The 23,509-nt window shown below is 41.6% G+C and overlaps 1 protein-coding gene across 1 annotated transcript in view; it reads right to left on the reverse strand.

Annotated features, from left to right (window-relative positions):
- Nucleotides 1-307: 307 nt before the first annotated feature.
- Nucleotides 308-23,509, reverse strand: part of LOC144946991 (stAR-related lipid transfer protein 3-like) — a 34,717-nt gene continuing 11,515 nt past the window's right edge. The window contains exons 6-13 of the mRNA XM_078876088.1: nucleotides 21,708-21,772; nucleotides 19,645-19,737; nucleotides 19,271-19,330; nucleotides 18,781-18,876; nucleotides 3,129-3,208; nucleotides 1,491-1,595; nucleotides 1,263-1,356; nucleotides 308-451 (exon numbers count right to left, since the gene is read on the reverse strand). Of these exons, the coding sequence (XP_078732214.1) occupies nucleotides 308-451; nucleotides 1,263-1,356; nucleotides 1,491-1,595; nucleotides 3,129-3,208; nucleotides 18,781-18,876; nucleotides 19,271-19,330; nucleotides 19,645-19,737; nucleotides 21,708-21,772 (737 nt within the window). The remainder of the gene's footprint in view (nucleotides 452-1,262; nucleotides 1,357-1,490; nucleotides 1,596-3,128; nucleotides 3,209-18,780; nucleotides 18,877-19,270; nucleotides 19,331-19,644; nucleotides 19,738-21,707; nucleotides 21,773-23,509) is intronic.

Raw genomic sequence — 23,509 nt, forward strand, 5'->3', positions numbered from 1 at the left:
TTAACAAGCGTAGTGCTATATAAAAGCAAACGTGCATATGTCACGGTGTAGAATTCACAAAAAAATTCACAAAACACCCCTTTATCATAATAGTTTCAACTAGTCAAACCCATGTTATTCCACTTCTATATTTTTCATAAAATAAACCACCCAATACATCAGTCATGCATTTAAAAAGTACTTAGCGGGTATATCATTGTACTCTCTGCTGGCACAACAGAGCCGATATTTTCAGAAGCCTCCTTAAGTCCAGCAAGAAAACAAGTTGAGCATAGCTGTCCGAGAAAAGGCTGTGCACAATTCAAATTCACAGACGAGATTGGCGAGGCACTGCGCCTGATGAGGGTCTATGCTGCGTGTGGGTGTCTTTGAGGTGTTGCCGCAGGCTTGATGCAAACGCAAACATGATTTCTGCAAGGCTCTTGTTCACCAAATAACGGGGAATACTGCCCTGCATCGTTCAGAAAACAACACATAATTGACGGGCGTTGTGTGATGGACCAGAATTGTGCACAAATTACAGTACTTTATACAACAAATTGTTTAAAAACAGAAAATATATTCATATGAAAATGGCAAAGTAGAGCAGGATTGTCCTACAATTGGAAAATGTACGTTTTCAGGTAATCTTGCATTATTATTTGGTTCTTTCGGTAAAGTCACGTAGATAGAAATAATAATAATAAAAATAAAGTGAATAAAAATGATTTTAAAAAACACTAATGTAGACTGTAGCCTGGTTCTTAATCGGAGTGAGTGTACTGGAAATCTCTGTGGACTGTAGCCTGGTTATTAAGTTTGGTGAGTGTACTGGCAGTCTATAATGTAGACTGTAGCCTGGTTTTTAAGCTGGTGAGCGTATTGGCAATCTATAATGTAGACTGTAGCAATGCCAGTACACTCACCAAGGTAAAGAACCAGGCTACAGTCTACATTATATGTTGCCAGTACACTCACCCAGCTTAACCATTGCTACAGTCTACATTATAGACTGCCAGTACACTCACCAAACTTAATAACCAGGCTACAGTCCACATTAGAGATTGCCAGTACACTCACTCCGATTAAGAACCAGGCTTCAGTCTACATTAGTTTTTTTGTTTATATTAATTTATCATTATTATTATTTGTGTTCACTTTATTTGTATTATTTTTTATATCTACGTGACTTTATCTAAAGAACCAAAGAATATGAATTCCTGCAGTCACAAACGTTTTAAGTCGAAATTTTATCTTGCATTAAATAGTTGTAAATCTCTTACCTTTATGTCTGTGTTAAGGATCCATATAAATGAACAGGCATTGCGTTGCTCAGAATTCTTCTGCACAATGAAGCCTCCAGAGTCATTGTTGCCCCTGGAATGTAAAGTACAAAGCTTCATTATAAACTGCACAGAATGGCGTCAGTAATATGGCATTACAGACGTTGATTTATTAGTGATGTGTTGTGTAATATGAAGGTTGTCACTGATCTACACCCACGGTATTACCGAACAAAATCGGAGGACGGAGGTTTGTCTTCATGCGATGTGGACATCCCAGCTGAGATGTATCGCTGGCCTTGCTTTTCAATCCTTCTCACATTCACAAAGTCCCTGGGAGAAATAAAATATATATGGTACTGTAATTACTTCAGTATATTCTTAACATTTATGGGAGATCAGTTTCATATTCTTGTTTTTTTCGGTAAAGTCATGTAGAAGGGAAATAATAAAACATTATAATTGCGTAAAATAAAATAATAAAAATAAAACAGAATTATGTTTGATTTGTATTATTTTAAAATAAAATAGTAAAAAATAAAACATACGTGACTTTACCGAAAGAACCAAGAATATGAATCCCTGCAGTCACGAAAGCTTTAAATCGAGATCAGTTCCAGTAATGCATTCTTTTACTCAACATCAAAAATGTATGAAATAATCATGAGCACGACTTCTTTGAATAGGATCCTATTCATAACGGGATCATGAGATTGTGAGAGTCGCACATGGGTCCACCACTGGGACAAACAACACTGTCCCATACTACCACGCAGACGACTGGGAATCTCTCAGAATAACCAGCACTATAATTTTGAACATCTGGTATCAGTGATGCATAGCTAAGCAAGGTTAGCAATTGCATTGCAATAAAGTGGCATTCCATTGTACTCATCTTGCATGGATGAATCCCTGGTAGAATGATATGCAAATTAATTGTAGATTAGTATTTGCAGAAATCATTCAGGGTGCAACTTTAGGAATCAAATATGATACCTCAAAATTTCGCATGCCCACATTGTCCTATCGTATTCTTCAAAACACATTGTCAAAAATCATGGTCAACACAGTACAGTTATCACAATGCATTGTTCATGTTTTCAGTAAATACAATGACTGTTCTTGTAGAGATATAATTTTAATAGTTATGATTGTGTTTAGTTATTTTGTGTGTGCGTGTGCGTAGAAATTGTTCCTTCCATTACCAGAATGGTCAAACAGTTGAACACGTGCTGCCAGACTTTGGAATAGAGCATTTGCGAAAATGTAGGATCTCCATTATTGCAATATTAGAATATGACCTTAAATCACTTGATTGTAATATTTTCTCACAGTTCGTTGCAAGCTACAGTTTTGACACAATACAAATGTTGTGTTTGTTTTACAAGCTCAAAGTTTGGGGATGAAATCCAGTCGCATTTTACTAATTGCATCGAGATACTCCAGCACAGTATTCGTAATGCATTGGTCTTCTTGGTTCTTTCGGTAAAGTGACGTAGAAGGGAAGTAATAAAATAATAAAAATAAAACATAATAAAATAATTCTCACGACGTTTCGGCCATTCAGACGCTGTCGCCTCGACAGACCTGGTTTCACCTGAGGACGGCTGCTTGCGTTGTGGCCGAAACGTCGTGATAATTATTTTATTATGTTTTATTTTTATTATTTTATTACTTCCCTTCTACGTGACTTTACCGAAAGAACCAAGAAGATGAATCCCTGCACCCACGAAAGCTTTAAATCGAAATTTAATTCTGCAAAGTTTTGTAAACACAGGTACTGCTTATCTAAGGTTAACTACGAATTATTATGGTGGATAGCATTAACATTGCTATGTAATTTATTTTCCTGTTGAGCATAAATACCTTGGTTTGACATAGCCATTAGCTGCTCCTGCTGAGACATCATATGTAACAAGTGTGTGGTCACGTATCCTCATCAGCACCTGCAAACGTGATTAAAAACACGTTCCTTCGGAGTGGGCAGGTAGGAACTTGGTTGGACAGCGCATTCGTGCACGACAGACAGACAAATAATCCCTGGTAGGCAGTGTGGAACCTGTTATTCCTACCTGTATACAAGATAACTTTACTTGAGGTAGCCAGGCAGACAGCCAGGTAGCCAGCCCCCTTCACTATCGGCCCCTCCCCCTTGCTTAAGCACCTCCCCTTACCCCCCCCCCCTCCCTTAGGCCCCTCCCCTGGCCACCCCCCCATATCCTCAGGCCCCTCCCCTGACCCCACTTCCCTTAGGCCCCTCCCCTGACCACCCCCCATATCCTTAGGCCCCTCCCCTGACCCCCCCCTCCCTTAGGCCCCTCCTCTGATCCCCCCCTCAGGCCCCTCTCCTGACTCCCCCCTTCCTTAGGCCCCTCCCCTGACCCTCCTCCCTTAGGCACCTCCCCTCTCCGTACCCGGCAGTAGGTCTCCACCAATCAAATAGCTGTTTGTAAGGTCTCCACCAATCAAAGAGCTGTGTGTATTATATATATATTTATTTATGCACGACAGACAGACAGTCAGACAGACAGACAGCTAAATAATCCCTGGTGGGCAGTGTGGAACATTGTTCCTCCCTGTAAAATATATACATGACTGTGTATCCCATCAATTTTATGCTAACGTTCCACGAAACAATAACTTTTCATTTTTCGATTTAAAGCTTTCGTGACTGCAGGGATTCATCTTCTTGGTTCTTTCGGTAAAGTCACGTAGAAGGGAAGTAATACAATAATAAAAATAAAACATAATAAAACAATTCTCACGACGTTTCGGCCACAACGCAAGCAGCCATCCTCAGGCGAAGAATGAAACACCCCAAGCTTGGAGCGTATATTTAAGCTGGGTTAGAGGGGGGGGAGGTGGGAAGAAGAGCGCCTAAACAAAATAATTTGCATATCAAGAGGAATTCAGCATATGGAAAATGCGTAGGAGGTGGGCGGGGGGGGTTCCAAATCAATACTATGCCCGTGCATTATGCAGGATTAGCAGCATCAAAGGGGGGGGGGGAAGGGGGGGAGCATTAACAAAGGAAAGGAATGTTAATAGTATGTAGCTGTAGTTACTAAACAACCACGTAAAAAAAAAACTACAGTATAAACTGCATGACAAACTAAAGTATAAACTACATAGCATCATCAGTAAACTTACTATACTCTACAATAAGCTGAGTTACTAACAGTAAGTAATACATGAAAAATTCTACGTTGTAAAAAATTATATAATATGCTTCCATCTAAACTTTATTCTCTTACATCACACGCGTCTATACCGTACTATATACTTCCATAGGCAAAACCAACATTAAATTACATACTGTATTGCTATAAACCACCCTATACCTTATACATTTTTAATATAACACTATGTATTATTCTACCCACCCTAATGTGTATCAAAATGGTTTATTACGTCCTTCCAGTGATTGCTAAGCCAGAATCCATCTTCTCGGTTAAAATTGTCTCTGTGTTTGTAAATGTGGATCGCCTCATGTACGAATCTCTCATGATAGCCAGATGGCTTGCAGAGAACCTCTGTCTTGGAGAAGTCAATGTCATGTGAGCCCACTGAGTTGTAACAGTGATCTGCCACGGCTGAGGTGTTTGTCCTACAGTGTTTCAGGTCAGCTTTATGTTCACGGATGCGGTCCGAGACATGTCGTTTGGTTTCCCCAATGTAACTGCTACCACAGAGGCAACTTAGTTTGTAGACACCAGGGTACTGTATGTCTGGAACCACATCTTTTACAGACGGTACCAGATCACGGATTTTATGTACTGTGTTGAATCGGACCTGGATCTTGTGTTTAATCAGGATTTTGGAGATCTTTTTTTGTGACCCCAGCAATGTAGGGTAAGGTGATGGTCTTGAAAGGCTCCTCAACAGGATCCTTCTTGGTGGTTGGAGTGATGGCTTTGCGGATTGTGTAGTCGGAGTAACCATTAGCCTTAAGAGCTTGGCGTACGTGTTTGAGTTCACTGGAAATGTGTTCATGGTCGGAGATGCATTGGGCTCTATGATATAGAGTCTTGATGAGGGAATTCTTCTGGGATGGATGGTGGTGGGAATCCGGTTTTAGATAAGCATCCGTGTGGGTGGCTTTCCTGTAGACAGAATGGCTCATTGAACCATCAGGTCTCCTTTTGATTAGGACATCCAAAAAGGGTAGCTTGCCATCATTTTCGACTTCCATGGTGAATCTGATGGCTGGGTGTATGGAATTGATATGGTCGAGAAATTGGTCTAGAGCAGGCCGGCCATGTGGCCAGATGACAAAAGTGTCGTCTACGTACCTCTTCCATAAGGTCGGGCGTAGAGTGGCAGTCTGGATGGCGTCCGTCTCAAATTTCTCCATGAAGATGTTGGCTACAACCGGAGATAAGGGGGAGCCCATTGGGGTGCCCTCAATTTGCTTGTAGAAGGTTCCATTCCAGGTGAAGTATGTATTGGTTAAGCAGTGTCTCACCAGGGGGGGTACCCCAGCATTCAGTCCTTGATGAACCAAGTCTTCAATGATTGCGATGGTGTCAGGCACAGGCACCTTGGTGAACAAGGAAACCACATCAAAACTGACAAGCAGGTCGTCTGGGGACAGGGCAATCCCCTTGATTGTTGATACCAGGTCAGTAGAGTTTAGTACTGCAGAGGTGGTTTTTCCAGTGAAAGGCCGTAGGATTTCGGACAAAAAACGAGCCAGTTTGTAAGTCGGGGAGTTGATAGTAGAGACAATGGGACGAAGAGGTGTATCTTCTTTATGTATCTTTGGCAAGCCGTACAATCTTGGTGGCCTGGCTGCAGAAGGTTTCAACGAGAACTGTTTGGTCTGATCAATTAATGCGGTTGAAGCAGAAATGATGTTGTTGGTTTTGGAGACGAGGCTGTTGGTGGGGTCTCTTTTTATTTTTGTATAGCTGCCATCGGTGAGTAGTTCTTGAATTTTGTTGTTGTATTCTATTTTGTCCATGATGACAGTGGCATTGCCTTTGTCGGCTGAGAGGATGACAATGTCATCCCTCTTTTTTAATTGAGCTAATTCAAAACGCTCATCTTTGCTGATGTTGCTAGCTGGCATCTTAGCGTTTTTGAGGGTTACAGAGATTTCCGATCTTGCTACGTCTGCAGCGATGTGACTCAAGCCCTTGAGAGCTACATCTACTCGAGCAATTATATCATTAACTGGTATGTGTCTAGGTGTGACTGCAAAGTTTAGTCCTTTAGCTAAAACGGATTTCAAACCTTCAGAAATAGGACTGTTACTGCGATTAATTACGACTTTGTTAACATCTAGCTTTTCAATGTGTGGGTCCGGTTTCTTGTTTGAGAGGCGGTTGAATTTGGAAATCAAGTTGTCCTTACATTTAGTCGACATAGCGGCAGCTGAAGAGGCAGTCATTTTTTCCACATGTTCCCAATCCGATGTGGACATTGTTGCACTCAAGGATAAGTGTGATTTGTAGAGTGTCTTGTCTAACTGATCTAGTTCGGTGCGCGTAAGTCTGATTTTCTCTGAGATAAGAGCTAAGCTAGTTCTAGACAGAATTCGTTTCGCATTAGAAGAAGTTACAGCAGCAGATGTTAGTGTAAATGCGTTCGGTATTACCTTAGAGTCGCGGCATCTCTTCAGAAAGGTGAGAGACTCGATTAGCTGAGCCTTCTTGTCCCGGAGCTTGTTGAAGGATCTCAAAGTTATGTGGAAACCCTCCCCGTAGAGGCGGTTAAATTTCGATTTAAAGCTTTCGTGACTGCAGGGATTCATCTTCTTGGTTCTTTCGGTAAAGTCACGTAGAAGGGAAGTAATAAAATAATAAAAATAAAACATAATAAAACAATTCTCACGACGTTTCGGCCACAACGCAAGCAGCCATCCTCAGGCGAAGAATGAAACACCCCAAGCTTGGAGCGTATATTTAAGCTGGGTTAGAGGGGGGGGAGGTGGGAAGAAGAGCGCCTAAACAAAATAATTTGCATATCAAGAGGAATTCAGCATATGGAAAATGCGTAGGAGGTGGGCGGGGGTGGTTCCAAATCAATACTATGCCCGTGCATTATGCAGGATTAGCAGCATCAAAGGGGGGGGGGAAGGGGGGGAGCATTAACAAAGGAAAGGAATGTTAATAGTATGTAGCTGTAGTTACTAAACAACCACGTAAAAAAAAAAACTACAGTATAAACTGCATGACAAACTAAAGTATAAACTACATAGCATCATCAGTAAACTTACTATACTCTACAATAAGCTGAGTTACTAACAGTAAGTAATACATGAAAAATTCTACGTTGTAAAAAATTATATAATATGCTTCCATCTAAACTTTATTCTCTTACATCACACGCGTCTATACCGTACTATATACTTCCATAGGCAAAACCAACATTAAATTACATACTGTATTGCTATAAACCACCCTATACCTTATACATTTTTAATATAACACTATGTATTATTCTACCCACCCTAATGTGTATCAAAATGGTTTATTACGTCCTTCCAGTGATTGCTAAGCCAGAATCCATCTTCTCGGTTAAAATTGTCTCTGTGTTTGTAAATGTGGATCGCCTCATGTACGAATCTCTCATGATAGCCAGATGGCTTGCAGAGAACCTCTGTCTTGGAGAAGTCAATGTCATGTGAGCCCACTGAGTTGTAACAGTGATCTGCCACGGCTGAGGTGTTTGTCCTACAGTGTTTCAGGTCAGCTTTATGTTCACGGATGCGGTCCGAGACATGTCGTTTGGTTTCCCCAATGTAACTGCTACCACAGAGGCAACTTAGTTTGTAGACACCAGGGTACTGTATGTCTGGAACCACATCTTTTACAGACGGTACCAGATCACGGATTTTATGTACTGTGTTGAATCGGACCTGGATCTTGTGTTTAATCAGGATTTTGGAGATCTTTTTTGTGACCCCAGCAATGTAGGGTAAGGTGATGGTCTTGAAAGGCTCCTCAACAGGATCCTTCTTGGTGGTTGGAGTGATGGCTTTGCGGATTGTGTAGTCGGAGTAACCATTAGCCTTAAGAGCTTGGCGTACGTGTTTGAGTTCACTGGAAATGTGTTCATGGTCGGAGATGCATTGGGCTCTATGATATAGAGTCTTGATGAGGGAATTCTTCTGGGATGGATGGTGGTGGGAATCCGGTTTTAGATAAGCATCCGTGTGGGTGGCTTTCCTGTAGACAGAGTGGCTCATTGAACCATCAGGTCTCCTTTTGATTAGGACATCCAAAAAGGGTAGCTTGCCATCATTTTCGACTTCCATGGTGAATCTGATGGCTGGGTGTATGGAATTGATATGGTCGAGAAATTGGTCTAGAGCAGGCCGGCCATGTGGCCAGATGACAAAAGTGTCGTCTACGTACCTCTTCCATAAGGTCGGGCGTAGAGTGGCAGTCTGGATGGCGTCCGTCTCAAATTTCTCCATGAAGATGTTGGCTACAACCGGAGATAAGGGGGAGCCCATTGGGGTGCCCTCAATTTGCTTGTAGAAGGTTCCATTCCAGGTGAAGTATGTATTGGTTAAGCAGTGTCTCACCAGGGGGGGTACCCCAGCATTCAGTCCTTGATGAACCAAGTCTTCAATGATTGCGATGGTGTCAGGCACAGGCACCTTGGTGAACAAGGAAACCACATCAAAACTGACAAGCAGGTCGTCTGGGGACAGGGCAATCCCCTTGATTGTTGATACCAGGTCAGTAGAGTTTAGTACTGCAGAGGTGGTTTTTCCAGTGAAAGGCCGTAGGATTTCGGACAAAAAACGAGCCAGTTTGTAAGTCGGGGAGTTGATAGTAGAGACAATGGGACGAAGAGGTGTATCTTCTTTATGTATCTTTGGCAAGCCGTACAATCTTGGTGGCCTGGCTGCAGAAGGTTTCAACGAGAACTGTTTGGTCTGATCAATTAATGCGGTTGAAGCAGAAATGATGTTGTTGGTTTTGGAGACGAGGCTGTTGGTGGGGTCTCTTTTTATTTTTGTATAGCTGCCATCGGTGAGTAGTTCTTGAATTTTGTTGTTGTATTCTATTTTGTCCATGATGACAGTGGCATTGCCTTTGTCGGCTGAGAGGATGACAATGTCATCCCTCTTTTTTAATTGAGCTAATTCAAAACGCTCATCTTTGCTGATGTTGCTAGCTGGCATCTTAGCGTTTTTGAGGGTTACAGAGATTTCCGATCTTGCTACGTCTGCAGCGATGTGACTCAAGCCCTTGAGAGCTACATCTACTCGAGCAATTATATCATTAACTGGTATGTGTCTAGGTGTGACTGCAAAGTTTAGTCCTTTAGCTAAAACGGATTTCAAACCTTCAGAAATAGGACTGTTACTGCGATTAATTACGACTTTGTTAACATCTAGCTTTTCAATGTGTGGGTCCGGTTTCTTGTTTGAGAGGCGGTTGAATTTGGAAATCAAGTTGTCCTTACATTTAGTCGACATAGCGGCAGCTGAAGAGGCAGTCATTTTTTCCACATGTTCCCAATCCGATGTGGACATTGTTGCACTCAAGGATAAGTGTGATTTGTAGAGTGTCTTGTCTAACTGATCTAGTTCGGTGCGCGTAAGTCTGATTTTCTCTGAGATAAGAGCTAAGCTAGTTCTAGACAGAATTCGTTTCGCATTAGAAGAAGTTACAGCAGCAGATGTTAGTGTAAATGCGTTCGGTATTACCTTAGAGTCGCGGCATCTCTTCAGAAAGGTGAGAGACTCGATTAGCTGAGCCTTCTTGTCCCGGAGCTTGTTGAAGGATCTCAAAGTTATGTGGAAACCCTCCCCGTAGAGGCGGTTAAATTTCGATTTAAAGCTTTCGTGACTGCAGGGATTCATCTTCTTGGTTCTTTCGGTAAAGTCACGTAGAAGGGAAGTAATAAAATAATAAAAATAAAACATAATAAAACAATTCTCACGACGTTTCGGCCACAACGCAAGCAGCCATCCTCAGGCGAAGAATGAAACACCCCAAGCTTGGAGCGTATATTTAAGCTGGGTTAGAGGGGGGGGAGGTGGGAAGAAGAGCGCCTAAACAAAATAATTTGCATATCAAGAGGAATTCAGCATATGGAAAATGCGTAGGAGGTGGGCGGGGGGGGGTTCCAAATCAATACTATGCCCGTGCATTATGCAGGATTAGCAGCATCAAAGGGGGGGGGGGAAGGGGGGGAGCATTAACAAAGGAAAGGAATGTTAATAGTATGTAGCTGTAGTTACTAAACAACCACGTAAAAAAAAAAACTACAGTATAAACTGCATGACAAACTAAAGTATAAACTACATAGCATCATCAGTAAACTTACTATACTCTACAATAAGCTGAGTTACTAACAGTAAGTAATACATGAAAAATTCTACGTTGTAAAAAATTATATAATATGCTTCCATCTAAACTTTATTCTCTTACATCACACGCGTCTATACCGTACTATATACTTCCATAGGCAAAACCAACATTAAATTACATACTGTATTGCTATAAACCACCCTATACCTTATACATTTTTAATATAACACTATGTATTATTCTACCCACCCTAATGTGTATCAAAATGGTTTATTACGTCCTTCCAGTGATTGCTAAGCCAGAATCCATCTTCTCGGTTAAAATTGTCTCTGTGTTTGTAAATGTGGATCGCCTCATGTACGAATCTCTCATGATAGCCAGATGGCTTGCAGAGAACCTCTGTCTTGGAGAAGTCAATGTCATGTGAGCCCACTGAGTTGTAACAGTGATCTGCCACGGCTGAGGTGTTTGTCCTACAGTGTTTCAGGTCAGCTTTATGTTCACGGATGCGGTCCGAGACATGTCGTTTGGTTTCCCCAATGTAACTGCTACCACAGAGGCAACTTAGTTTGTAGACACCAGGGTACTGTATGTCTGGAACCACATCTTTTACAGACGGTACCAGATCACGGATTTTATGTACTGTGTTGAATCGGACCTGGATCTTGTGTTTAATCAGGATTTTGGAGATCTTTTTTGTGACCCCAGCAATGTAGGGTAAGGTGATGGTCTTGAAAGGCTCCTCAACAGGATCCTTCTTGGTGGTTGGAGTGATGGCTTTGCGGATTGTGTAGTCGGAGTAACCATTAGCCTTAAGAGCTTGGCGTACGTGTTTGAGTTCACTGGAAATGTGTTCATGGTCGGAGATGCATTGGGCTCTATGATATAGAGTCTTGATGAGGGAATTCTTCTGGGATGGATGGTGGTGGGAATCCGGTTTTAGATAAGCATCCGTGTGGGTGGCTTTCCTGTAGACAGAGTGGCTCATTGAACCATCAGGTCTCCTTTTGATTAGGACATCCAAAAAGGGTAGCTTGCCATCATTTTCGACTTCCATGGTGAATCTGATGGCTGGGTGTATGGAATTGATATGGTCGAGAAATTGGTCTAAAACCACCTCTGCAGTACTAAACTCTACTGACCTGGTATCAACAATCAAGGGGATTGCCCTGTCCCCAGACGACCTGCTTGTCAGTTTTGATGTGGTTTCCTTGTTCACCAAGGTGCCTGTGCCTGACACCATCGCAATCATTGAAGACTTGGTTCATCAAGGACTGAATGCTGGGGTACCCCCCCTGGTGAGACACTGCTTAACCAATACATACTTCACCTGGAATGGAACCTTCTAAAAGCAAATTGAGGGCACCCCAATGGGCTCCCCCTTATCTCCGGTTGTAGCCAACATCTTCATGGAGAAATTTGAGACGGACGCCATCCAGACTGCCACTCTACGCCCGACCTTATGGAAGAGGTACGTAGACGACACTTTTGTCATCTGGCCACATGGCCGGCCTGCTCTAGACCAATTTCTCGACCATATCAATTCCATACACCCAGCCATCAGATTCACCATGGAAGTCGAAAATGATGGCAAGCTACCCTTTTTGGATGTCCTAATCAAAAGGAGACCTGATGGTTCAATGAGCCACTCTGTCTACAGGAAAGCCACCCACACGGATGCTTATCTAAAACCGGATTCCCACCACCATCCATCCCAGAAGAATTCCCTCATCAAGACTCTATATCATAGAGCCCAATGCATCTCCGACCATGAACACATTTCCAGTGAACTCAAACACGTACGCCAAGCTCTTAAGGCTAATGGTTACTCCGACTACACAATCCGCAAAGCCATCACTCCAACCACCAAGAAGGATCCTGTTGAGGAGCCTTTCAAGACCATCACCTTACCCTACATTGCTGGGGTCACAAAAAAGATCTCCAAAATCCTGATTAAACACAAGATCCAGGTCCGATTCAACACAGTACATAAAATCCGTGATCTGGTACCGTCTGTAAAAGATGTGGTTCCAGACATACAGTACCCTGGTGTCTACAAACTAAGTTGCCTCTGTGGTAGCAGTTACATTGGGGAAACCAAACGACATGTCTCGGACCGCATCCGTGAACATAAAGCTGACCTGAAACACTGTAGGACAAACACCTCAGCCGTGGCAGATCACTGTTACAACTCAGTGGGCTCACATGACATTGACTTCTCCAAGACAGAGGTTCTCTGCAAGCCATCTGGCTATCATGAGAGATTCGTACATGAGGCGATCCACATTTACAAACACAGAGACAATTTTAACCGAGAAGATGGATTCTGGCTTAGCAATCACTGGAAGGACGTAATAAACCATTTTGATACACATTAGGGTGGGTAGAATAATACATAGTGTTATATTAAAAATGTATAAGGTATAGGGTGGTTTATAGCAATACAGTATGTAATTTAATGTTGGTTTTGCCTATGGAAGTATATAGTACGGTATAGACGCGTGTGATGTAAGAGAATAAAGTTTAGATGGAAGCATATTATATAATTTTTTACAACGTAGAATTTTTCATGTATTACTTACTGTTAGTAACTCAGCTTATTGTAGAGTATAGTAAGTTTACTGATGATGCTATGTAGTTTATACTTTAGTTTGTCATGCAGTTTATACTGTAGTTTTTTTTTTACGTGGTTGTTTAGTAACTACAGCTACATACTATTAACATTCCTTTCCTTTGTTAATGCTCCCCCCCTTCCCCCCCCCCCTTTGATGCTGCTAATCCTGCATAATGCACGGGCATAGTATTGATTTGGAACCCCCCCCGCCCACCTCCTACGCATTTTCCATATGCTGAATTCCTCTTGATATGCAAATTATTTTGTTTAGGCGCTCTTCTTCCCACCTCCCCCCCCCTCTAACCCAGCTTAAATATACGCTCCAAGCTTGGGGTGTTTCATTCTTCGCCTGAGGATGGCTGCTTGCGTTGTGGCCGAAACGTCGTGAGAATTGTTTTATTATGTTTTATTTTTATTATTTTATTACTTCCCTTCTACGTGACTTTACCGAAAGAACCAAGAAGATGAATCCCTGCAGTCACGAAAGCTTTAAATCGAAATTTAACCGCCTCTACGGGGAGGGTTTCCACATAACTTTGAGATCCTTCAACAAGCTCCGGGACAAGAAGGCTCAGCTAATCGAGTCTCTCACCTTTCTGAAGAGATGCCGCGACTCTAAGGTAATACCGAACGCATTTACACTAACATCTGCTGCTGTAACTTCTTCTAATGCGAAACGAATTCTGTCTAGAACTAGCTTAGCTCTTATCTCAGAGAAAATCAGACTTACGCGCACCGAACTAGATCAGTTAGACAAGACACTCTACAAATCACACTTATCCTTGAGTGCAACAATGTCCACATCGGATTGGGAACATGTGGAAAAAATGACTGCCTCTTCAGCTGCCGCTATGTCGACTAAATGTAAGGACAACTTGATTTCCAAATTCAACCGCCTCTCAAACAAGAAACCGGACCCACACATTGAAAAGCTAGATGTTAACAAAGTCGTAATTAATCGCAGTAACAGTCCTATTTCTGAAGGTTTGAAATCCGTTTTAGCTAAAGGACTAAACTTTGCAGTCACACCTAGACACATACCAGTTAATGATATAATTGCTCGAGTAGATGTAGCTCTCAAGGGCTTGAGTCACATCGCTGCAGACGTAGCAAGATCGGAAATCTCTGTAACCCTCAAAAACGCTAAGATGCCAGCTAGCAACATCAGCAAAGATGAGCGTTTTGAATTAGCTCAATTAAAAAAGAGGGATGACATTGTCATCCTCTCAGCCGACAAAGGCAATGCCACTGTCATCATGGACAAAATAGAATACAACAACAAAATTCAAGAACTACTCACCGATGGCAGCTATACAAAAATAAAAAGAGACCCCACCAACAGCCTCGTCTCCAAAACCAACAACATCATTTCTGCTTCAACCGCATTAATTGATCAGACCAAACAGTTCTCGTTGAAACCTTCTGCAGCCAGGCCACCAAGATTGTACGGCTTGCCAAAGATACATAAAGAAGATACACCTCTTCGTCCCATTGTCTCTACTATCAACTCCCCGACTTACAAACTGGCTCGTTTTTTGTCCGAAATCCTACGGCCTTTCACTGGAAAAACCACCTCTGCAGTACTAAACTCTACTGACCTGGTATCAACAATCAAGGGGATTGCCCTGTCCCCAGACGACCTGCTTGTCAGTTTTGATGTGGTTTCCTTGTTCACCAAGGTGCCTGTGCCTGACACCATCGCAATCATTGAAGACTTGGTTCATCAAGGACTGAATGCTGGGGTACCCCCCCTGGTGAGACACTGCTTAACCAATACATACTTCACCTGGAATGGAACCTTCTACAAGCAAATTGAGGGCACCCCAATGGGCTCCCCCTTATCTCCGGTTGTAGCCAACATCTTCATGGAGAAATTTGAGACGGACGCCATCCAGACTGCCACTCTACGCCCGACCTTATGGAAGAGGTACGTAGACGACACTTTTGTCATCTGGCCACATGGCCGGCCTGCTCTAGACCAATTTCTCGACCATATCAATTCCATACACCCAGCCATCAGATTCACCATGGAAGTCGAAAATGATGGCAAGCTACCCTTTTTGGATGTCCTAATCAAAAGGAGACCTGATGGTTCAATGAGCCACTCTGTCTACAGGAAAGCCACCCACACGGATGCTTATCTAAAACCGGATTCCCACCACCATCCATCCCAGAAGAATTCCCTCATCAAGACTCTATATCATAGAGCCCAATGCATCTCCGACCATGAACACATTTCCAGTGAACTCAAACACGTACGCCAAGCTCTTAAGGCTAATGGTTACTCCGACTACACAATCCGCAAAGCCATCACTCCAACCACCAAGAAGGATCCTGTTGAGGAGCCTTTCAAGACCATCACCTTACCCTACATTGCTGGGGTCACAAAAAAGATCTCCAAAATCCTGATTAAACACAAGATCCAGGTCCGATTCAACACAGTACATAAAATCCGTGATCTGGTACCGTCTGTAAAAGATGTGGTTCCAGACATACAGTACCCTGGTGTCTACAAACTAAGTTGCCTCTGTGGTAGCAGTTACATTGGGGAAACCAAACGACATGTCTCGGACCGCATCCGTGAACATAAAGCTGACCTGAAACACTGTAGGACAAACACCTCAGCCGTGGCAGATCACTGTTACAACTCAGTGGGCTCACATGACATTGACTTCTCCAAGACAGAGGTTCTCTGCAAGCCATCTGGCTATCATGAGAGATTCGTACATGAGGCGATCCACATTTACAAACACAGAGACAATTTTAACCGAGAAGATGGATTCTGGCTTAGCAATCACTGGAAGGACGTAATAAACCATTTTGATACACATTAGGGTGGGTAGAATAATACATAGTGTTATATTAAAAATGTATAAGGTATAGGGTGGTTTATAGCAATACAGTATGTAATTTAATGTTGGTTTTGCCTATGGAAGTATATAGTACGGTATAGACGCGTGTGATGTAAGAGAATAAAGTTTAGATGGAAGCATATTATATAATTTTTTACAACGTAGAATTTTTCATGTATTACTTACTGTTAGTAACTCAGCTTATTGTAGAGTATAGTAAGTTTACTGATGATGCTATGTAGTTTATACTTTAGTTTGTCATGCAGTTTATACTGTAGTTTTTTTTTTACGTGGTTGTTTAGTAACTACAGCTACATACTATTAACATTCCTTTCCTTTGTTAATGCTCCCCCCCTTCCCCCCCCCCTTTGATGCTGCTAATCCTGCATAATGCACGGGCATAGTATTGATTTGGAACCCCCCCCGCCCACCTCCTACGCATTTTCCATATGCTGAATTCCTCTTGATATGCAAATTATTTTGTTTAGGCGCTCTTCTTCCCACCTCCCCCCCCTCTAACCCAGCTTAAATATACGCTCCAAGCTTGGGGTGTTTCATTCTTCGCCTGAGGATGGCTGCTTGCGTTGTGGCCGAAACGTCGTGAGAATTGTTTTATTATGTTTTATTTTTATTATTTTATTACTTCCCTTCTACGTGACTTTACCGAAAGAACCAAGAAGAATAACTTTTCAGTACGCAAAACAAGTAAGCAAACATGTTGAGCAATTGTTTAAGGTGTACAAATCGTAGTACAGAATATAGAACAATATTTTTAGGCACCATTGCGGTTCATTGGCACACAGCCAATTTCAAAACAGGAATAGTTGTGGGAACGCAGACATTGTAATATTCTGTAGAATTTTCAGATACTACATTGTATACATACAGCGTGATTTGAATTCAAACATTATTTTAGCTGTTTTACATTTTACTTACGTATATAATTTGCAAATGTTGGCCATACAGATTGTCCAATAATTAATTTATGATACTGTACGTAAATGGAACAGTAATGATTTTGCATATTCTTGCCACTAAATTCTGTTTGAAAAGTCGTAGTGCCTCCTTGCTCAAACAAGCATGCAGGCGTTCTGATCTCTGGCAGAACTGAGTCAGCAGTGGAAATTCCACGTCACTATGGCAGGGACCAGTTTTATATGACACAACCACTGTTCCCATAAAATGGGCAATTGGTGCTATTTCTTTGGACATACAGTAATTGCATCTCCGTCATTTCACGTGAAGCAACCGAAGCATGGAATAGAATTAAGTGCATGTCTAGGTAAAATGAAAAATGTGCTTTATTGTCTCTTCCAAGCCATAGTCATTTTAGTTTATATGAGTTACATTAGCAATTCATTATTTAATGCATTTCTTTCAAGGGCACAATAAAAGTAAAAAAACACAATCTAGCTGTAGATGTAAAATGTTCGGTAGTGACAGAATAAATCTTTGAAAAATAAATTATGTTTCTATTGCTGATTTACTCCTGCCTCACGTAATCACAAAGCGGTTTGTTCAAGGCCCGTGCTATAATTTAAAGCTAGAGAGCTGTTTTGTTTTGTTTGGCACGGATGCAGGAGATTACTTATTTGCTTGTCTCTACGACTCTAAGTTTATAATCAACACCTTTGCTCTCCTGCTTACATGCTCATGCATTCATCTATACAAATATACACTTGACTAAATAATATTATTCAGAAGCAAATAAGTTGCATATTATTTGGTTAGCAATTGTAGAATTAATATTCATAAACTGCTGAAGTTAATTACGTGGTGAACTATGTTCGGTAGACAGTACTTATAATTTAAATCAATTGTGCGTGTTACGAACCATTATCTTCAGGAACTTAATTGATCTCTAAAAGCATTGCACACTTACATATTTCACCACAGACACTTCCACATTTTTACGTGCAGTACTGTATTTTGATTGTAAATTCACCTAGAATGTCTAACTGGGACCCAATCACTACTCATTCCCATTCGTAATGCTTCACATTACAATCGCAATTCTTCATTATACGAAGTTACTGCTTAAAACATATAATCACATCAACGGCACCCTTAGTTTGGAATTCAATGTGTTTTTTCCATGTACTCTGAGCTGTCAAATAATACCTATCCTGTTCAAACATTTGCTCGCCTCGTAATCCTTGAAGATTCAGACTTTGGTTTACCCTCAGTTATCCTCACGAGGCCTCCAAAAATGTTGCACTGCACATGCATTGCACTTCTCTGTGCTTAGAATAAATGCTGTTATGGAACTAACAATTGAACCATTTCGATTTAAAGCTTTCGTGACTGCAGGGATTCATCTTCTTGGTTCTTTCTTGCGTTGTGGCTGAAACGTCGTGAGAATTGTATTTTATGTATTATTTTTATTATTTTATTATTTCCCTTCTACGTGACTTTACCGAAAGAACCAAGAAGAGGAAAATGTAACCATGTTTTTTAGCTTATATTGAAATCTGGGAAGTCGTAATTCAGTTGTTAATCACTACGCTAGGAATTAGGTAACTGGAGTTCAATTCCCGTTCACGACCAACACTCGTGACGATAATTATCTGAAACCCCCCGGTCGACTCAGCCTCAAATGAATACCTGGTGTGGTGTGTAAACATCGGCCACTGGGGAAACAAAAGTCGGTCAGGCATGGTGCCGGGCACCCCTCACCCCGTCGTGCACCGTGTCGGCCTTCACAGGTGCTGCCAAACAGCATTTGGCAGCACCTGTTACATGAGAGAACTTTCTGTTGGGCTTGTGCGCATGCTCACCTGGCAATCGATGACTGCACGGTTCCAGCTGGGCATCCTTTCAGGCCGTAGCATCACCTCCTCGTAAACCACTTCGGGAGGGCACAGCAAGGACATCTGCTTGCATACAATTTAGACAGCTCTGTTGCATTTGCTCTCTTGTAAGGATAAATAATTGTAGGGAAAGGTCGTTGATTTATTGAACAATTCTAGATAATTTACAACGTGATTTCATATTCACAGTCGCACACAATGGGCTTGTTTTGCAAATGTTATCACAAGGACGAATGTAAAGCTTGTAACAGATGGCATATGTGGGTGATTCCTTGCAGAAATAAATTAAGCAGTAAGTAAAGCATGGTGAAAATGCTAATCAGTAGGTTATCAATGCTGTACTTTCAAAATATTACCCACGTTTACAATTCATATTTGAAATTCACCAGAAAAAAGTATTAGAAACATTGTGTTTTATATACGTTTGGAAATTATAAATGCTGTATGGCATGGTAACCTTGAGTATAAATATCTTCATGTTATTTGGTCCAATTAAAGTATACACATCTCCATCATCCTGAGAAAAAAACAACAGGCATTATTTATAAACTATACTTACATTTATTGTCATCAATATTCATATTTTGATGCATTTACGTTGTTAGCTTCCAAACTATAACAGCTTTGTGATCCTGTGAATTTCCATATTCAGCTCATTAACTGGGCAACATTTCTCTGCCTGTTGACAGTATGGATACAATTATATAAACCATAAATACACCCAAACATATTGTAACTGCTTGCGAGGCAATTTTCGATTCCCGTTCACCTCCACAAAGCAGATCACTTCAATTTAATGAGCTGCTGAGGCTGATTATAATGACGACTCACCCTGCTTTTTTCTTTATTCCAGACGCTTTCCATACCCAACATAGATATCACATTCCGCATAGCATCTTCCCCCTGCTGTACGTACTGGCGTTCCTGCAACAACAACAAAAAACTCCATTATAATCAGTCATCTTTTTATGTGCATGACTAAACGTCCTTTAAAAAAATTCCTTTTCATAAACACCACCGCATTAGATGTGGATGGGTGGCTCAGTTGGATAAAGTTGTGCCCGTGTCAGATACTTGCAGCAGCACTGGGATACTGGATTAAAATCTCAGAGACACCCAAAACGAAACAACATTGTTTTTAATGCAGCACGTTTATAGATTTCAGTGACTGGACTAAGAACTTTGTATTTAGTTAAAATTTGTCCATGATTAAAGGCAGGCTAATTTTGAGGATTCGCGGATAAGATAAGACGTTCTTATGGGCATCTGCACGACAATACAGTGGCATTTTCACAAGTTGAACAATGTCAGACAAACGCAATTCGAGGCCCGTCAAATTGACGTTCTGCTTCGATCAATTATGGGAGTTTTGCAAACGCTTTGCTCAGTGAGTAGATACCTTTGTGCATATACGGAATTTTTGTCAACCCACTGCTGGAAGAGGGCTTCCCCACGCCATATTGGTAACGGGGATAATTTGACCATATTTCACCATCTCGGCCAGTGTGGGTTGGCTAAGGTAAAAGAGTACTGTACTATAAGGTCGGAAAATTGGCGTACTGCTCATCATGAAACTCTGCAGCCTCTAACAAATGTTCTGCGTATGGTTCTCAACCATGAAAGCACCATCCAGGCACTAACCTGCTTAGCTTCTGTTATCTGACAATATCGAGTGCATTCCGGATTATTTAATCTATACCTATACAGTATTAGCAATACTATACACCGTAACTGGCGAAAAATAAGCTAATCAAAATACGTACGTATAGTGCCTATAAGAATAAACTTGTTCAGAGATGTTATCTGTAGTAGTTTTTTTATTATAGTAGCTTTTTTATTGTGTCAAATATAGTAATCTCGAATGTAAGTACTGTATATGATATAAAGAATGGAACTACTCTTTTGTTCAAACCGCTGAGCTTGTGCGAAAAGTGTCATGTGTTTTTAAGAACTTTTTTAATTTATGGGAAATACCTAGGGCTCAGAAAACCATGGAGTAATCGTGTATAACACTGGATAAAATGACACAAGTGAAGTATTAAATACAATGACTTCCACAGATGCCACAATCATGTAATCTGTAAAACCGGAAATACCCCCCCCTCCCCACTAAACATAAAAATAGCGTATGTTAAATACGTAACATTTAAATATTTGATATTAATAGTTACAGATACAAAGGGTAGAGAAATATTTGACGGCTAGGCACTTTTAAAAGTAAGGACAGTCACATTTGATATCACTAGTTTTTCGGCGATAAACCCCGTAGGCATGTGTATATTTGGCCAGCAGTGATTGCTTGCCAGGTCACATTCGCTTGGCTGTGTCCTCCAGATATGAAATGCTTTCTGACTGGTTTCTGTAACATCTCACTGAGCGAGCCACACAGACATGACTGCCTTTGTTTTGCTGGAAAATGTTAATGGATAACTCTCCCATAAAGGGGGTCAACCGGTCAAGGCAATACAGCAGTTGTCCTGAAGCTCAGATGCAGTAAAATGTGTATTCCTACCGCGTCTAAATGCAACCATTTCCCAAGATCCTGTACATAACAGTGGGACATAGGTGTATAGGGGAAAGGAGACATATGTTAATTTAATTAATAGAGAGAAAGAGACATTCAGAAAGTAAAATTGGATGATGTTATTACGAGACTTGAGTCAACAGCACAGATGGCTTGGGAAAGTGAGTCCCAGACCGTGGGTGCAGCAGAGGAGAATAAGTGACCTCCCACTGAGCTAAGGTTGACCGGGGGTTTTGATATAAGGCATTTCTTGCTAGAGCAGAGAGGGCATGAAGGGGAGTAGATTGAGATGAAAGCGGAGAGGTAGACATGTCTCTCTCACTGAGAATATTAAATTATTTTTAAATGGAATGTGATGTTCCTTGTTTACCTCATTGGACAGGTGACTGATGTCTTCAAGATCCAAATCTAGATCGTAGTCGCCTTCGTCCATACCTGAAAAATAATTAATTGTAACATCCGAGTGTTTGCCAACAGGGGTCTTAGTGTTATCATGACATCGGTTATTTTAGGAGTTTGTATTACTATGGATCAGGCACCTGGATATTAATTAATAGTTTTTTCCAAGACCAAGGTACTCTGCAAACCTTCTGGCTACCATCAAATATTTCTCCATAAAGCCATCTAGATATATAAACACAGAGACAAATTCAACCGAGAAGATAGGTATAAGCTGATCAATCATTGGAAGGACGTTATTAACCAAGCAAAGTCGTAACTTGCTGTGGTGCTTCCATTCTTCCCTGCCGTTTGGCTGTTTTCTCCGACTCTCTGAGTTGCATTGCCCTGTTGGGTGCCTCTGCATTAACGGGCTGGGGTCTCACTTAGCCTCGATGTATCGATGGTTCTGGCGGTATGATGGGCTGTGTGTCTCACTGACATTGCGGTGGTTCTCTTGCGCGGACGCGCTTGCCTCTCACAGCGCAGTTGGCAGCGCCGGAGCTTGTGTTACACATAGACATGCCATTAACTTGCTAATCCCCCTAATATCTCTGCCTAATGTCTCCCATCAACATAGTGCTAATCTCCCATTAACAATGCTGTTGTGCGCATATGCAGGGGCGAAACTATTATGCGGCGACGGAAGCTCATTTCATGCTAATCTCTCTCCCTAATCTTTCTCTCCCTAATCCCCCCCATTAACACAACTGACGTGGTTGCGTGCAGGGATGGAATTCCTTTCTAGCTCAGACCCCGCCTGCTTGCCCTTCGCCACATATATAACCTCTTGTTGTAACAGCTCTCTCGCTGTGTTTCTTCCTGGTTCAGCACTTCCACTGCTGGATTATTTTTTTCCGCCTGAGGACGACCGCTTGTGTTGCGATCGAAACGTCGTGATATATTATATTAAATTTTTCTATCTACGTGACTTTACCGAAAGAACCAAAGAGTATGGATTCCTGCAGTCACGAAAGCTTAAAATCAAGATTAATTAATCAATTTGAAAAAAAGTTTACATTTGAGCACAGGTATCTGAAATGGATGCTGGGAATTTCATCGCATGACCGTGAAGCAATGCACATTCTGGAAGTGACCATAAACACTAAAAGGCAAAACTTGTTGCGTCTGCAGGATGGGGGATGGCCAATAGCCGAGACAGGCATTAGAGTGGTCTCCACAATCCAGCTAGCAGGAGGAAGACCTAATAACAGATGATTGGAGACCAGGGGCGGTTTCTTCATTAGGGCGATTGGGCGACGCACCACCAATGTCATTCAACCACAGAGTCACGCTAGCCGTCACTGTGCCTCTGGATATAGTCCAATCAGCGTCATGTCACGTTCTGTGGAGTACCGCCTCTTTTTGGGCGATTTCACTCCGGCTGAGAATCGCCCCGAGTGGCCCCATAGACTTACATTCAAAGATGTTTTTTTTCGAAGGGCGGGCGCTGCAATGCATTCTCTATGGCTTCCGGGAGGGCTCGCCCTAACGTGCTTACGTCATCATACGTAAGCACGTTTCATCCAACAATATTATTTGTCGCCACCTAGTGGAATCTTTAATAAAATAAACTTGAGTGGTTTGTTTTAATAGTGAGTATAGAAACAAACAAGATGTATTGTAAGAGTCACTTTATTTTTCATTAATATTAAAGAAGTGAAGTTGCCTTTACATGCTTAAGCTGTTAATTTATCCATTGCATGGGTGGACCTTATCCTTATCAATCATCCA

This window comes from Lampetra fluviatilis, chromosome 2 (genome assembly GCF_964198595.1).
Source record: "Lampetra fluviatilis chromosome 2, kcLamFluv1.1, whole genome shotgun sequence".
In the NCBI taxonomy this organism is placed as follows: Eukaryota; Metazoa; Chordata; class Hyperoartia; order Petromyzontiformes; family Petromyzontidae; genus Lampetra; species Lampetra fluviatilis.